Raw genomic sequence first — 15,379 nt, forward strand, 5'->3', positions numbered from 1 at the left:
CCTGATCTTCTCCTACAGTGGGTGGTTCTTCATTCTCCGAGTCCCTGCCTTTGCCTTCTGTGACTTGGGCAGTGTGGTGGGAGCACTTGTTGGTGAAGACTGAGGCAAAAGTAAAATGCAAGTTCTAATGATCTTTATCTTCTACATTTATTAAATATATAAAATATGTTAAGTATATCGCGCCCTGTGGAAAAATTACCAATGACATACAGTTATTCTGATCTCATAGATGAAGTCCATCTTGTTTTTAAATGGAAATAGACTTAGTATTTATTAAATTATAAAATACAGACTGCAGCTAAAAACCTGAAATTTCATCCTTTGTTATTGGTAATGTCTTTAAAGGCATCACTTAATCTAAATTGCTGTTGCCCTTACTGATGACATTTGTGTCTTTTGTGCTAGTCAACTTAGGTGAGAAAACATGTATCATCAGGTAGAGTTCTCAGAGTTCTCAGTCATAGAAAAGTAGAGTTCTCAGTCATGGAAAATGTTAATGGTGCCTGTGCACAAACCTAGGGCTGAAGTGGTCATTTTTTGTTCAGAAAGAACAAATAATTAAATCCCGGTCGACTGTCATTTCTCTGATTAAGACTTCATGTAGACAAAGGTAAGCTATTTTAGTGTTTCCAGTTCTATATGAAATTATGCCAACTTTGTGGTTAATTTAGTCATACTTCTTTTTGCAGTATATTTCATATCTAGTGGTCCTGACAACTTGTGCTTTTGTGTGGAGCAACTAGTTATTGCAGCCAGTCTTACATGTATAAAATAATGTGAAAACGGACACATATATGTAAGAATGTGAAAAATTATTTTAAACACCTGAAATAATTTAAAAGTTGTCCAGTTTGAAGTTAACAATAATTGCACATAAGATTATTAAACTAGTTTATTTTAATTAAATATGTTATATTTATACTTATTTTACAGTCTACATGTAAAAACTTGTTTTGATTATTTTAATATTGCTTGTGATGCTCAACAGTTCATCCTACTAACTGCCAAGTAGTTTTTCTTTTAACAGAAATAGTGGAAATGAAGTTGCTGGGTATTTTAGAGGACTAGACCTTTAATTTGTTTTGAGTTTGTGATCAATTACTTGTGTGTGGTTTAAATGTATACATCTTTGAAGAAAAAATGTGGAAAAGTGATTTTTGTTCCATGTATGTGTATTTGTTTCATGACAGAGGTGGTTTTGAGATGGTAATCCATGTTAAAAAATGAGCCTTACTGCAGGAGACAAACAAAACTTGCTAGTCATTTTAATTTAAGTGATTGGAATGGTGGTTTTTAAGCATCTTGAAAATGTATTGACTCAATAGTAAAGATAATGAAAAATAATAAAAAACATGTTATGCTTAAATCAACTTTAGGAGATCCAAAGTGCATATCTGTTTTAAGTTCCTGCTGCTACAACTCTCATATCTTGCACTATAAGCAATTCTATATAAACCTTTTTTCGAAGAGCAATACTATGATGACAACTGCGTGGCGTGATTTTACTTAAATGAATGTTTTGAATTTTGAGCTCACAATCTGATCGTTGAAATAAGGAAGCATTAAAACTTAAAAGGGCTACTCATGGTTTTTGAAAACATTTGTATTTTGCAGCTTACACAATGGCAAGTGTGAGGCACAGTTACTACAAAATAGCAATGAATCAGAATTGGACACTGCTGAAGATCTGAGAAGGAAACTCTGTGAAGCTAAAAAAGAAAAATTGGATTTAACCATTAAACACAATCAAGAAGTAAGGACTTTTTTGCTTTATTTTACTCATGCAGGAAATGTAACCTTGTTTCATTAAAATAATACTGTTGCATGGTGTATCAAAAGCATAGTCATTAGCTGAAAAATAACAAGGAAGGTGGCACTGCACAGACCTCTCACACCTGTTCGTAGGAAACTGTTAGCACCTCTGCTGGCATTGTTAATAGTTGAAGTTGCACCAAGTAGAGTACACATTTTCTGCAGGGAAAGGAGTCACTGCCACTACCAGTAGTTTGTTAGGTAAGATTGCTTGATGACAGATAAATAAAAGCCACAGCTTAAATTTACCCTCATAAAATGATCTAATTTAGTTCTTGTTTTTTTTCAGGGTATTAAAGTATCATTTTAATTCTGCAGAAATCGTTTGCAACTCATAAACCTAGTACAGTATTTTTGTGTGTCTGTACACCAAATCCAGCTGGGATATCCTTTAGCAGTCTTGCAGTGTCTCAGCTTGTGCTATTTTGCATTTTTCAGTAACTGTAACAAGATATAATGTACAAATGTGGCCATGTGTTCATCAATACCTTCATACTTGATGAACATTGAGAACTTCATTCATAGGGAAATAATTTGCCCGCATTACGAAGATTTTTCCCTGATGCTGTCATAGCAAACTAGTATTGAAATGAAGTAGTAGTGAGAAAATACTTAATCTTTTCTTCAGCTTGAATATCAGCTTTCGCACTAGTATACGTAAGAAAAAGTGGGAACTGAGTACAGCACTGGTTGTAATCAGCTTCAGGTTTGTTGCTAGTAGAAACAATTCCCACACTTGCTAATGCCAGTCTGGCAGCTGATACGCTGGTTTAAACCGTGCTGGTGCGGAAGTATTACCGCTACCATAGGTAACAATTCTGCTCTTAGCAGTTTGCTGAGGGCAGTTGATGTGGATGCTCATTTATCGTTTTTGGGCTAAATCCAGCCAGTTTGCTGTTTCGTATCTATTTATTATTCAGGTGTGTACCCAAATTAAGAGATTCCTGCTTCTCCCACAATGACTTGCTCTTGTGCTGCAGTTAATTAGTTATTTTCCCATTGCTCCATCAACTGTGGGGTGATTCTATAAAATGGATCCATGGAATTACCTGGATTTAAAAAAAAAACCCAAACAAACCACCTCTTACATTTTTAATTTGAAAGCTAGGGGTGCACAAGGATCTTCTGCACCATTTTCTGTTGTGGTTTGCACCACAAAGTATGGTTGCATTTTAAGTAGGTAAACTGCTTGAGAGACTGTTTTTTGTTTTTTTTCCCCCTATCCATTTACTGTATAGTTACAGGTAATGGAAGCACTCAGGTTACTTAAGTGTGATATTACTGAAGTGGAAAGGCTACTTTGTAGATGTTCTGAAGAAATACATATTTTACTTTCCACTGTCTTGTGTTGAAATAGCTTGAACTTGATTTTCTGGACCCAGTTTTTGGCAGCAATGACTAGACTATGTTTCTTGATCTGGAGAAGATCACTTTTGGAAGCATTTTCCATTCTTAGTTTGTTGTCTGTTAAATTTAATACTCTAAGCATTCTGTTTGACTACTGAACATTATTGGGCTGAATTTTATGTTCATATGTGTGAGTTATTAGATGTCTGATAGTCTAGCATCCTAACATGACTCTTTTTCTGAGTGTTAAGTTTAAAGAAAGTTACCAGAAAATTGCCTGTGGAATATAATATTTCTGTTGCTGCAGTTTTTCCTTTGAGGGGCAGAAAGATGGCAGTATTATAACTTTTATTTTCTTAAGGTAGTGTACTTTTGGAAAAATGAAGGGGTATGTTTAAGGTACATGAAATTCATCTAGGAATAGGAACAGTTTGCATAAAACCCAGTAAAAGTACTTAAAATCTGCATAAATATGCGTTTGCAAGACTATATTTCAAATTCAAGTGGAATAAGAAGGCAGCTCTAAATGCAATTCAAAATATCTTTTAAAAGTATTTTGTAGATGTATTTCTGTAACATGTTGCATTTTTTCAAAGCAGCATTGTTGCCAGTTTTCTGAAACAAATTTATTTTCTAGCTGTCCAGTTATGAAAGCCAGATAGTCAAATTACGGTCAGAAATTGAGAAAGGAGAGGCTGTTCGACAAAGTCTGGAGTATGATTTGGCAATTGCCAGAAAAGATGCTCGTCTGAAAGCATATGCTGCAGAAGGGGAGTTAAGTGATGCAAAAAACAAACTTGTGGAACTGCAAGGTAAGTTTCAAAAAGGCAAACATGGAAGAAAGGCTAAGTCAGTTCCAAGTCAGGAGGACAAGTGAGCAGCAGTAACTTAATTAAATTTTCTAGTTATTACTGTTTTTCTTGGATTTCTCTTACCTTTCCTATCTCTTATCCATCTGCTTTTGTAAACTCATGAGTTTACAAATCTCTTGCTGTCTCACGTGTGAATTCAAACTAACCTGCTAATCTTATCAACCGTTTTTCCTCTTGCCCCTTACCTTCTGTTGTTCCCTCTTTAACTATTGTCCTTGAACAGAATTGTAGTCATGGTGGCTGTCTTCATGTCCTGGTTATCACTATGTCCAGCAGTTCTTCCTTTTCAATTTCAGGGGGAAAAAAAAGGAAAAGAAAAAAAGTCCATTCCTGTTCATTTGTTTGCACTATTTCCAGCAACTTTTTTCCAGAAGTTCTTATCATACTACTTCTTTCTTTTACCTTTTCAAAGGTTTCAAGCTTTTCATTGCTCATGTCTGGTTTCTTTTCTTCCCATCACCCTTCTCTTTTTATGGGACATGTAGGACAGTAGTATGTGAAAGGGCAAGTTTTTACCTAGACATTTTTTTTCCTACTGGTTTCGTATTCAGAAACTCAGATTTTCTTGATCCTCCTCAACAGAGAGAGATTTCTCATTCCTACAAGTAAGTGATGTGCATTTTTGATTTCCGAAGTAAGTATAATACCTTTTCAGTCTAGTACAGGAGATACATTTGTGAGTTTGAACCTTTGGTGTTCCATGAAGAGTTTAGAGCATTCCTCTTGGAGATTTTATCCTTCTATTCTTGGACGGACACTCGGAAACTTGCAAGTGCTTAAAGTACCAGGAGTTTTTAGGATAATTAAAAAGCTGAAATTTTCATTAGTTTGGAGAACACACACACACAAAAAATAATAAGTCTTATGGATTGCAAACTGGAAGAAGGCATTTTTTTACCCTTTGGAAATTCCTCTGCGATTGCAAGTTGAAGACTTGAACGGCTTGTTTCTCACTTGAAGGAAAGCTGTATTTCTTTCTGTGCATGTTCACTTTACTGCTAGTTTGCTTGCCAATTTGGAAGTGAGTAGTGTGTGTGTGTATTTTAAAGTACTGTAAATCTCGTTTTGTGATTCACTTTATGATTTAGAAAACTCATTGGCTGCTGTATTGAACACAGCTAGCAGGTATTAGTGGTGGGCGTGGGTCTGCAGGGCAACCTGTGTGGCAGGAAGGGGGTCTGGGTCTGCGGGGAGCTGGTCCTGGCCAGCTCCACAATAAGCAAACCCACCCACCACCGTGCGCCAAACTGCCCACTAGAGACTGTGTGGCCCCTCTGCCACAACATGTCTCAGAAAGGATGGTAAATACAGAGAGGCAGAGAAAAAGACAAGGAGTTAAAAAAGAAACAAGCAGAAGAGACAGGAGCAGAGCAGCAGGCTGAACAGGGGCTGGGGCCAAATTAGTGACTGTCCATGCAGGCAGGACTCAGAAGGGACTGTTGCTGTTGGAGGAACCACAGCACATTGACCCCAGTCTGCTGTGCTGCCTGTCACCTCCCTGAAGCGACTGGCCTAACTTGTGGTGAGGTGACTGGAGAACAAAAGGGGTAGGAGAGGTTTTGCAGAGGCAAGGGATGTTTTCCTAAATGTAAGTGTGTGTGTGTTCCTTTCAATACCAGAATCAGTAATTAGAAGTTTGTTAACTGACAGTAAATTACAATCGTTGAAATTCCTCATACTGTTGTGTTGTTGTTTTTTTCCTGTCAGAGGTGCCAAAGTCAAATCATCATGGTGTTGCTTCTCAGTTCTTTTGCAGTTTATAACTTCTGGCTTGTTTTCTTTGTTCACTTGGAGCCTTCCTCACCTCATTTAGTGCTTTGATATAACCCTGACTTAACTCCTTGGACCGAAGGCCTCGTGGCTTGTCCTCTTCGGTATTTACTCCAAATTGTTTTCCTGCTGTTCTCAGTGAGGCTTGATTTTTCTGCCATCTGACAGTCCCTTCCCATCATTGTGTCCACTGATTCTCTATGTTGTCTTAATATGCCTCTTCTGTTTGTTTTATCCTTCTCTGACTGGGAAGAAATTTCAGAAAACTAGGATGAATTTCAAATAAAAATCTGTTAGAAGGTAGCGATCACTTAAATGCCAGTGTAACTAGCTGTATTCGGCAAAATGAAAAGCTGCTCAAAAGTACTTTCAGCTGAAAGCTAGTTTGTAAAATAAAGTGAAGTTCCTAGTCACGCTGCTTAAGTAAACGGGCATAGGTAATGAAGGTTTCTGTGGCATTTAAGCTTTCGCAGAAGAGTATATACAGTGTTCCCCTATCTCAGGGCATTTGCTGGGCTGAAGATTTAAATCTCTTGAGCAGCAGTAAATTTGCTCGGAAAAGCTAAGCCTTTGCTTGCTAGCCCAACCTGCCTTGGGTTTTCCTATAGTCTCTTTCATGGGGCTGGTGCCTATCTCTAGTGCAACTTAAACTGAGCTTAAAATTAATTGATACAGGCTAATATCTATATCAAATAGACATTTGGAAATAAGTTGGCCAAATGTTGTAGAAATCTGCAATTAAGCCTTCCATGCTATGAAGACTTCAACTTGAAAGAGTTATCTCAAGTTTTTGTTATTTTCCAAGGGGAGAAGAGTTTTAATTTATAAAAATCTCTAAAGCATTCCTGTGTCCTTGTGTTAAAGATGCTGTAGGAACACAAAATTTGTTTGATTGTTTGTAGTGAAGGTGGTGCTCTTCGGTGGTGGAAGTGTTAATGTTCCAATATTCCACAGAGTATCACAATACACAGGAGAACTGATGTTCATTATAAATTTTTTTTCTGAACATGCTTTGCAGTGCTACTTGTCTTCTTTCTCTGTTTTGGTAAACAACAGTATTGAATGAAAAACTTCAGCAGAAAGTGGCCGAGAGTGAGAAAACATTTTATATTGCTCAGCAGAAGTGGAAAGAACAACAGCAAAGACTTTCAAATGAGAAGGATGATATCCGCAGAACTTGCAACAGTGAATATGAATTACTTCTTAAGGAAAGAACCAAACTAGAAAGTGTTTTGCAGGTACGATGTACTAAGAGCTGAAAAGTTGCATGAGATGATGGCTGGAACTTTTTTGGTGCAAAGTGTGTGGTGGGTTGGTGTTTTTCTGATTTAGGGGAAAAAAATCTCCCAAATAGCTAGATACTGGAGAGTATTTCTGAATAATATAGCTTTATAAAGTTACACTTACTGTGTCACTGTCTTTCTTGCTTTGATGGAATGTGTTGTGGCCGATTTTCATGGTAAACACCTAAACCAAGTTACTGGTGCACAGTGATAGTGAGACCCATTTACACTGTCGTGCAAAGCTGGGTTAGTAAAATCAGGGACACCCAACACCTGGCTTCTGACTCTGTTTCCCTCTTACCTTCCCCAGTCTGACATCTTAATACCCTGTGAACATGAAAATAATTTGTATTATATGGAGGCTACACACTGTCAGGGAACTCAAACAGGGATGATGGGATTTTCAGCTGTGCATTGTAAGTTATGTACTCCATGCCACATATGAAAAATGACCATTATTGGAAATTCTGCTATTTGGTTAGGAAAAAATCATTTAATACTAAAAGATGGCCTTATAATCTGTTTTAGATTTGGGGTTTTTATTTTTCAGATAATTCATTTCATTGTATTTAATGAAAAAAACAATTTTCAAAAGTGAGTTGCACTGGTATGCATAAATCCCTTAAGTGTTAAATGTGTAAAAAATAATAAAAATGCAAACTTTTTTTACACTTTTTAAAAAAAGTCAAGCTATTAAAAACTGAATATTGTTTTAGAGAAATCTAGTAGTATTACGATGTGGAAGTGCAGAGTTGACATACCCAACTTTTACCTGGTCTACAGGGACACAAACAATTACACAATCATAATTTAATAGTTTTAATCTTTTGACAGTTGAATTACTTTGTATCTTAGGAATGTAATAATGCCGTCTGAGGAAATGCATTCAGCTATAGTTATCCTTTATGCTTTTAAAGAAGTATAGTGCAGAGACTCTGTTAAGGCTGATAGCCATTTACTCATATGCATGATTATGCTACTAAGAGATTCACTTTCTTTTGTTCAGCAAGAGTTTTTTTTTTTTTTAATATTCTTTTTTTTTAATATTCTTCTTTTATAGCTCCCTTTAAGATGTGGCAGACTTGTCTCACTTGGTCTGGGCATTGTTCAGGCAGTAGGAAATTAGCCCTGCTTTGTTCCCACCCGATCACCTCCAAGCCTGGGATAGTGCCAGACAGTCTTCCCAAATGACACAAAACAATCCTCACCTGGCAGGTTGATAGCCAAGATCTGACAGTAAACTTACATGCTGCACTACCTTATGGTGCTATATGGCACCTGTAGGAGCAGCTCTTAAAAAAACAGGGCAGAGAGAAGCCCATAATCACGTGTATTCTAAAAGTACTGTGTACTGACTCTTCAGCTGTCTGTTTGAAGGCAAGATGTGGAAAGAGAGGTGCAATAATAAGACCTGAAGTAGAAATCAGGTAATGTATTGATACGCAGTGTTGCTGTGCATGGGCTGCAGAAGAAGGTGCACTGTGTTCTTATCTTAATGACCAGGAGCCCTCATGGTGGAGAAGGATCACACTGAACCTGGATTTTCTCTGAATGAAGGACGAAAAGGAAATTCTCTCCCCTCCCCAGTACTTTTGTGGATGTGCTGAACAGTGCTTTGAAGGAAAAGTTAGGAGAACTGTAAAGGAATATTTATACACACATGTAAAAAAAAAAAAAGCCAAGGAAAGAGAAGGTTTCAGAGAAAAACATACGAGTTGACTGCCAGCTGTCACCCTAAAGTTCTTCTCAAACCAACAGAAACACATTTCAGTTTTCCTTCAAAATCTATGCTTAAAAAGTAGGATTAGGTATAGGCTATGAAGAAACTTATTTTTAGATACAGTTTTCTTTTTTAAATTGCTAGGTAAAGGATGCTAAGAGTGGAGCTTTGGCTCTGAGTTCTGGCTAACAGTAGGCTGAGTTAGGTTGAGGAGTTTTTGGAATGGACCTGTCTTCTGTTCTGTACAGTGTTTTATAGAAGCCGCATTTGGTGAGTTTAATAGTGTATAAAAAGAGCAATGTTGGAGAAGTACACTTTCTCAAGTGATGTTTGGCCTCAGATCAAAGGGAGCAGTGGATTGCTTGGGACATTGTGTTCTCTGTCAATGGGTGTATATTCAGAAGTAAAGGTGATCTGCAGAGGCAGGTGTTTGGTTGGTAAATGTAGTAAAGCTAGAAAATTGTTCACTCCTAAGGTAAACATGGTTCACTACTGGCTGTAAACTCCTAACCTGCTTTCAATAGTAAAAACATTCTATTTTTCCACTTTGCTTTTGTAGCTGTTCCCCTGCCCATCACCGTAGTTATAGGTTTTACGTATAGTTACAAAATTCCAGCAAATTAAAAATACATACATAAATGTTAAATAAGGACTTTTCTAGCAAATAAAAAAATACTTAAATAACTGTTAAATATGGACTTGACTGCCTTAGTTATTGTTTTGAATTGATTTGAACTTGGCAGATAAATATCAGAAGGATCTAGGTTTATAAATTATGACTTCAAAGGTGTTCCAGTCTTTTGTGTTGTATATTCACAGGCCTGTTTTAAATACTTCTATAGTTATTCAGAGTTATGAAGTGAAAGCTAGATAAAGTGGATTTAATTTTGGTCTTAATATGTACATAGAAATGAGATTCTAAGCATGTGTGCAAATCCTAGTTGGAAAAGCTACGTGCACTTCATGAACTGTAGTTCTGAATTTGGCTGTGAAAATGCTGAGGTCGGCATGGAAATGAAGTCAGCTTAACCTATTGAAATGTGTCTCTAAGATAGGGAGGGAAAGTAATCCTCCCTGCTTCCTAGCGGGTTTGTAGTGTGCTCTGTCAGGTGCGCTTAGCGTGCAGTCTGCTTCATAATAAAAGATGTTGGAGTTCAAGAGTAAGTGCAATAGCATCACCTTGTGGTTAGTCAGAATATAATACTCCTTCACAGAAGCGCTCAGTTTTTCCTTAGACTACTTGTGAAATCATGTTGTTTGTACACACTTTTTAAAAAAAATCACCCACGTTTTTTTGAAGCAGAAATATATATATAGTAAGTGTGTATAGGATATGCAGGTATACATTTTTTTTTTTTTTCATAGTGAAGTATGTTTCTCTTTTAACCTTCTAAGTACAGGTGGCTGCTGGGATAATCTTAAACAGTTTCATACCAAGTCTGAAAAGACTTCTTTAAGATTCTGAAATCCTACAACTCATGTTGACTTGTATGACAAGATTGATACTTCATGTCAATTTTAGTCTGATTAATGTTAACTACGTTTCCAGTATGAAATGTTTTTAAGTCTTGATGTAGTACTTTCCAGCAAATTATGTATTACTTATTTCATGCGTACTTTTCCCAGCTCACTTTTGTTAGTATCTGGAAGATATACCTGAAGAGATAAATACCTCTGTATCTTTCCAATGTGGAGAGAGTGAGAGTAGTTGTATATTTCTATAACAATGGTTAAAATTTTTTTTTAGCATGCTGTTGGGAAGAAGCTTGTGCATTGGCTTGATATTACAGGCAAAGTTAGATAATTAGTTTAAATTCAGTCCATGTCCAGGTATACTGGTATATTTTTGCAATATTTTGATTTACTGACGTTCCCATTTTTCAGTTCGCATGTGTTTCACATGCATGCTCCTTGTTATCTTTTCAGAGGATGTCAAAAAATCATGCCATAGTGCCTGAATGTGAAAGAAGAGAGAAAATAAATTTAACTTTTTCAGTTACTAATTGGTAACACTTAGCACTGTAAAAGAGTTGTGATTCCCTTATTGTCATGTTTGAGTGGCCAAAACTTTCTACCTTCGGTCTGGAGCAACTTCTAAAATTCATTTTCCAAACTTTGGAAGAGACTCTTATTTCTTTGATCTTCATGTATAAACATGATTCTGTCAGACTTCAATCTTCTGAAGAATCATTCTATGTGAATAATTAATTTTCTCCGCCTCTTCCTCTCTGCTCTGCGGATGCCTTATGTTTGGTAATTTCTAGGACCAAGATTATGTGATGTAAGAGTACTAGCAGAATTTGCAGACCAACTCGTTTATTTTCACAAAATGTCTCTTGCCACGATATTGAATAGGAGTAAATGAACAGGAGGACTTACTGTAATCTTTCTGTGTTTTGCACAGAAAGTCATTTTAACAAATTGGGTCTCCAAAGGTCCTCTGACTAAATCACTGGATTTGTAGCTTGTTTCTCTTACTAGTTACGGAAAAGCTTATTCCTGTCCACTAGACCGAAGCTATTCTTTTTGAGACTTCTGGGATCTCTAGCTTAAGTATGCATTAGACTACTGGGGGTTCATTATTTGGCTGCCTTTGTCCGACCCGGGTGTGGTGTGAATGTGGATTTTGTTGCAGTGACTCCACAGAGCTGCTTAGTCCAGTAGTGTTAGTAATTCTCCCAACCTGTAACTTGATTCAACTTCTGAATGCAGAAATTGAAATGGGGAACAGCTTAGCTATTTTATTCTACTGAGAACTTCATGTAGATAACTTCTAAAATTAATTAAGTTTCTAGACAGAAGAAAGTCTTTCTCAGAAGAGCAGAAATGAAGATTATTTAGTCTGTGGGAGTAACTATTTCTAAAACTCTCTGATTTGATTTCAAGTTATGGCAATTAAAACCAAAATAAAATAGAGCTTCTGTCCCTGTGTATCATTTCATCAAATGCATTTAACTGTTCCCTTCTACATCACTGCCATTGAGCTGAGCATGTGAAGAGATTGGAAGAGCAGCCTTGTACTCTTTAAAGAGTAAGATTTCCTGTGGGAAATTGGGTCTGATTTTAGTATCACCGCAGAAGGTTTTTGAACCACTACATTTTACCTGGTAATGAATGAAGAGCGTGTCTGCTGTTGGATAAATGGTTCTGTTGACATATGCTAATGTGTTCGATTTTAGTAACCTGTTCTAATGCAATCTCCATTCACAAAGTATTCCTCTTTTGAACTCTTTACTGTAATACTTTATCTTAGTAAAAGTAACTCTTAATGGTTTATTTTTTCTAGGAGCAGAATAATGCACTGCAAAGTATACGCAAGAAAATGAAAGACATGGAGCTGGAACACAATGGCTGTACTGAGCTGTTGAGGCGCCAGGCCAATGAGCTTGAATACAGCACTGAACGAGAGGGGCGACTTAGAAAAGAACTTGAAGTAAGGCTTTTTGACTACTGCTATTAATCTCAACAAGCACTGACACTCTGAGCAAGTTCATTTTTGAGAGATGGAACCTCCCAGTTAGACTGTGAATTTTATGTGCTGGATTGACAAAATGTTGAACATCTGTTTCACAGAAAAGGCTGGACAGGCAAATGCCACTTATGCTGTGTACCTGACTTGAGACTGGTATTAGAGCAGCAGATGGGAAGAGGTTTTTTTATAAGCATGAAAATAAGGCTAAGTTACGGAAAATGTACAGATTTCCTAAAGTAACCTCTTGATTTGCCTATCTTCCTATCTTTTTGGCTTAAGAACAGTTTTTGAGAATTAGTGAATTTGCGATGGAGAATCTACTAGAGCCGAGAAAGTCACCCTATGTTGTGCTAGGTAGAGAGAATAGCATACTGGAAGATCACAGTGGTGTGATGGAAGCCTCTTCCTATCTACACTTAAAGGCTACAGGTAGTTTTAGTTTGCTTGTCTGTTGAGCGACACCCGTTGCTGAGAAGTCTCAAGTCTTTAATATCTTGTAAAGATGCTCCTCTTACTGAGCTGTTAGTTCTATCCTAAGTTTCAACATTTTGCTTGTCCGGTGATAGACTTTGTAGTAAATATGTTATCTGTATGTACAGTCTGGACCAAGACTTTATTGGTAGAACATTTGTCACTGCAGAAAAAGCATACTGACTAGATGATTTTTTATCCTGATGTAAGTTTTCTACCAAAGGTGTCTTTAAATATTTGCTGCAATGATTTTAAAGAATTAGCACTTGCAGGATATTGGGAGCCCTTAAAGGAATGAGTGACATACAGTTTTCGGCTATGTTTGTTCTCTGTTATTTTTCTCTCTAAAGTCAAAAGAGGTGTTTAAAGCATTGATTGCTAGGTAGGTTAAGCCCTGCATTAAAGATGAAGTACAAAAGAAAATTCCTGCAGGGAAGATCAAATCTCATCAACTAAAAACACTGACTTATTGACCAACAAGGTAGACTTTTGTGCCCTCAGAGACATCTACAGGAAATCTATTGTCAGGTATTGTGAGCTGCACATATTGGCCTAGGCAGAATTACCCTCAGTTCAAAAGTGCTCTGTACTGTGAAGTTCCAGTAGCCCTTCTGAAAACAATGATTTTTGCTTTCAGGTACTTGAACAAGGGCTTTTTTTGTGACTTCATGGCTCTTAATGTATTAACAGGAATCATGAGTTGAAAGGAGGAGGAGCAAAGCAGCAAATTTATTTATCTTTCTAAATATTTTGATTGGGTGTACTGATCATCTGTAAATTTGAAAAGGAAGCACTCGGTTCCTTGAAAATGTATAAATGCTATGCCCTGGAGATGGTTTTATCAGGGAATGCTATCTATTAACCACAATCAGCTAAGATATTTTCATTACAACTTAATTTTTGTTAAATTCTTTTGACTTACTGAATCTCCTAATAAAGTTGTGAGAATGCAACATACTCAGACTACAGAAAAATCAGTCTTGTGATACTTGTTGTAAGTATAGCTATTGAAACAGTGCTTAAGGAAAGTATGTGATGAAACCTCTTGCATTCGAAAGTTTAAGTAAATTAGCATAAGTCTCTGTGAATTAAAAAAAAAAGAAGTCTAAGTTAGACTGCAATGCATATGGTTTAGTCAGCTTACACCTCACTTTACCATCTCATGTGAATTGCTTGTGTCTAAGTGTCTGAAAGGGCCTAGAAGTGTCTGAAGGACCTACATGGTCCTTCCTGCTGATACAGAGTGGAAAGACCTCAACCAAAGAGACCAGATAAGCTGCTCTTCACCTCTATAGCTCTGGTTTTGGAAACATGTTTTACTTAATTTTCTATGCAGGCTATCTTGTGTTAATGGGCATTTGGTTAGAAAATGTTTACTTAAGTTCTTGATGACGGTAGTGAAATTCTTAATGTGATTTGTGTGAAGAGTAGCATAACTCTAATTAAAAGGTAGTTTTGCCATCTTTTGTTAATACACTACTTCTTGATACGCAATGAACTTTTTTTGGAGTTCACAAAACTGTTCCTTTACTACCCTCTGCTGGACATAAGGGAGAAGTCCATGGGAAAATATTTGTGTTTCAGTGATGAAAGGAAATGATAAATTTAGAATCTTTTTCTTTTTGTATGATGGCACTCTTATGAAGAATTATATCTAATAGACTGTATTATAAAAAAAGGAAAGAGAAAAAAGTCTGTTCCTATGCACTGTGGGGTTTTTTGTTTGTTTGTTTTTGTGTGTGGGTTTTTTGTTTTTGTTTTTTTAAATATTAGTCTGGATTTATCATCCAGTCATTATTCTGAACATGGTCCAAAAAAGGACATTCCTAGTTTCTGGAATTAGAAATTAAGAGAAAGAATAATGGCAAGTTTCTGTGGACTCTTCAATTGAAAGATAGCTGTTGGTACAGTGTCTTAACCTGCTAGCTTTCCAGTTTGCGGTGATACCAATGTGGTGAACCATTGCATGGACATGGAGCCCTTCTGAAGTGAAACACATACTATACCAGAAAAATTTAGATTGGAAACCTTATTATCATTCTACTTCTTTAGCCTAAGATTCAGTAGTCAAACAAATTCTTTATGTATTTATATTGAACTCATCAAGATACTACTATTTATGATAATCAGTTTCCTGGAAGCAGTGTATTTTATTTTAGCCTTTAGCTCCGTTGCTCTGGAAAGATGATTTCTTAGGAAATATAAAGCAATTTGTATATAAAAATAGTGTTTCTTGTGATGTGTCAAGCTGCCAAAAAGCTGTGTGGGAAAGCTGTTTGATGAACAGTAGAGGAAAGGGGAATGTGGATTTTACTATGAGAAACAGCATTATTAGTTCATAAATTTCAAACTCTTTGTCTTGTTCACAGAAATGTAGTGATTTTCTATTGTTTGTTTTATGTGTTTGAGGCTGCCAGCTCTTGGTAAGCTGGAGCTCAAGGTCTCTCAGAGTTTTTAAGTCTTTCTCATGAGGCCTGGAAAGTGTCCCATAACTTAGTCCTTTGTATTTCTGAGACTGAATATATTGCCGTATTTCTGAGGGTTTGAGTTACCATTTAAAGACCATTCCCTTAGCTTTCATGTTGCCTTTCCTGCTCTGCTGCCTGTAAATATATTGACCTTTTCATGTCCT

At 36.6% G+C, this 15,379-nt stretch overlaps 1 protein-coding gene across 1 annotated transcript in view; it reads left to right on the top strand.

The window, feature by feature from the left end:
• Positions 1 to 1,614: 1,614 nt before the first annotated feature.
• Positions 1,615 to 15,379, top strand: part of CCDC171 (coiled-coil domain containing 171) — a gene marked incomplete at both ends in the record, with an annotated part of 88,659 nt that continues 74,894 nt past the window's right edge. Inside the window, 4 exons of the mRNA XM_009699986.1 lie at positions 1,615 to 1,753; positions 3,797 to 3,971; positions 6,858 to 7,039; positions 12,091 to 12,237. Of these exons, the coding sequence (XP_009698288.1) occupies positions 1,615 to 1,753; positions 3,797 to 3,971; positions 6,858 to 7,039; positions 12,091 to 12,237 (643 nt within the window). The remainder of the gene's footprint in view (positions 1,754 to 3,796; positions 3,972 to 6,857; positions 7,040 to 12,090; positions 12,238 to 15,379) is intronic.

Source organism: Cariama cristata, unplaced genomic scaffold, assembly GCF_000690535.1.
Source record: "Cariama cristata isolate BGI_N322 unplaced genomic scaffold, ASM69053v1 scaffold14565, whole genome shotgun sequence".
In the NCBI taxonomy this organism is placed as follows: Eukaryota; Metazoa; Chordata; class Aves; order Cariamiformes; family Cariamidae; genus Cariama; species Cariama cristata.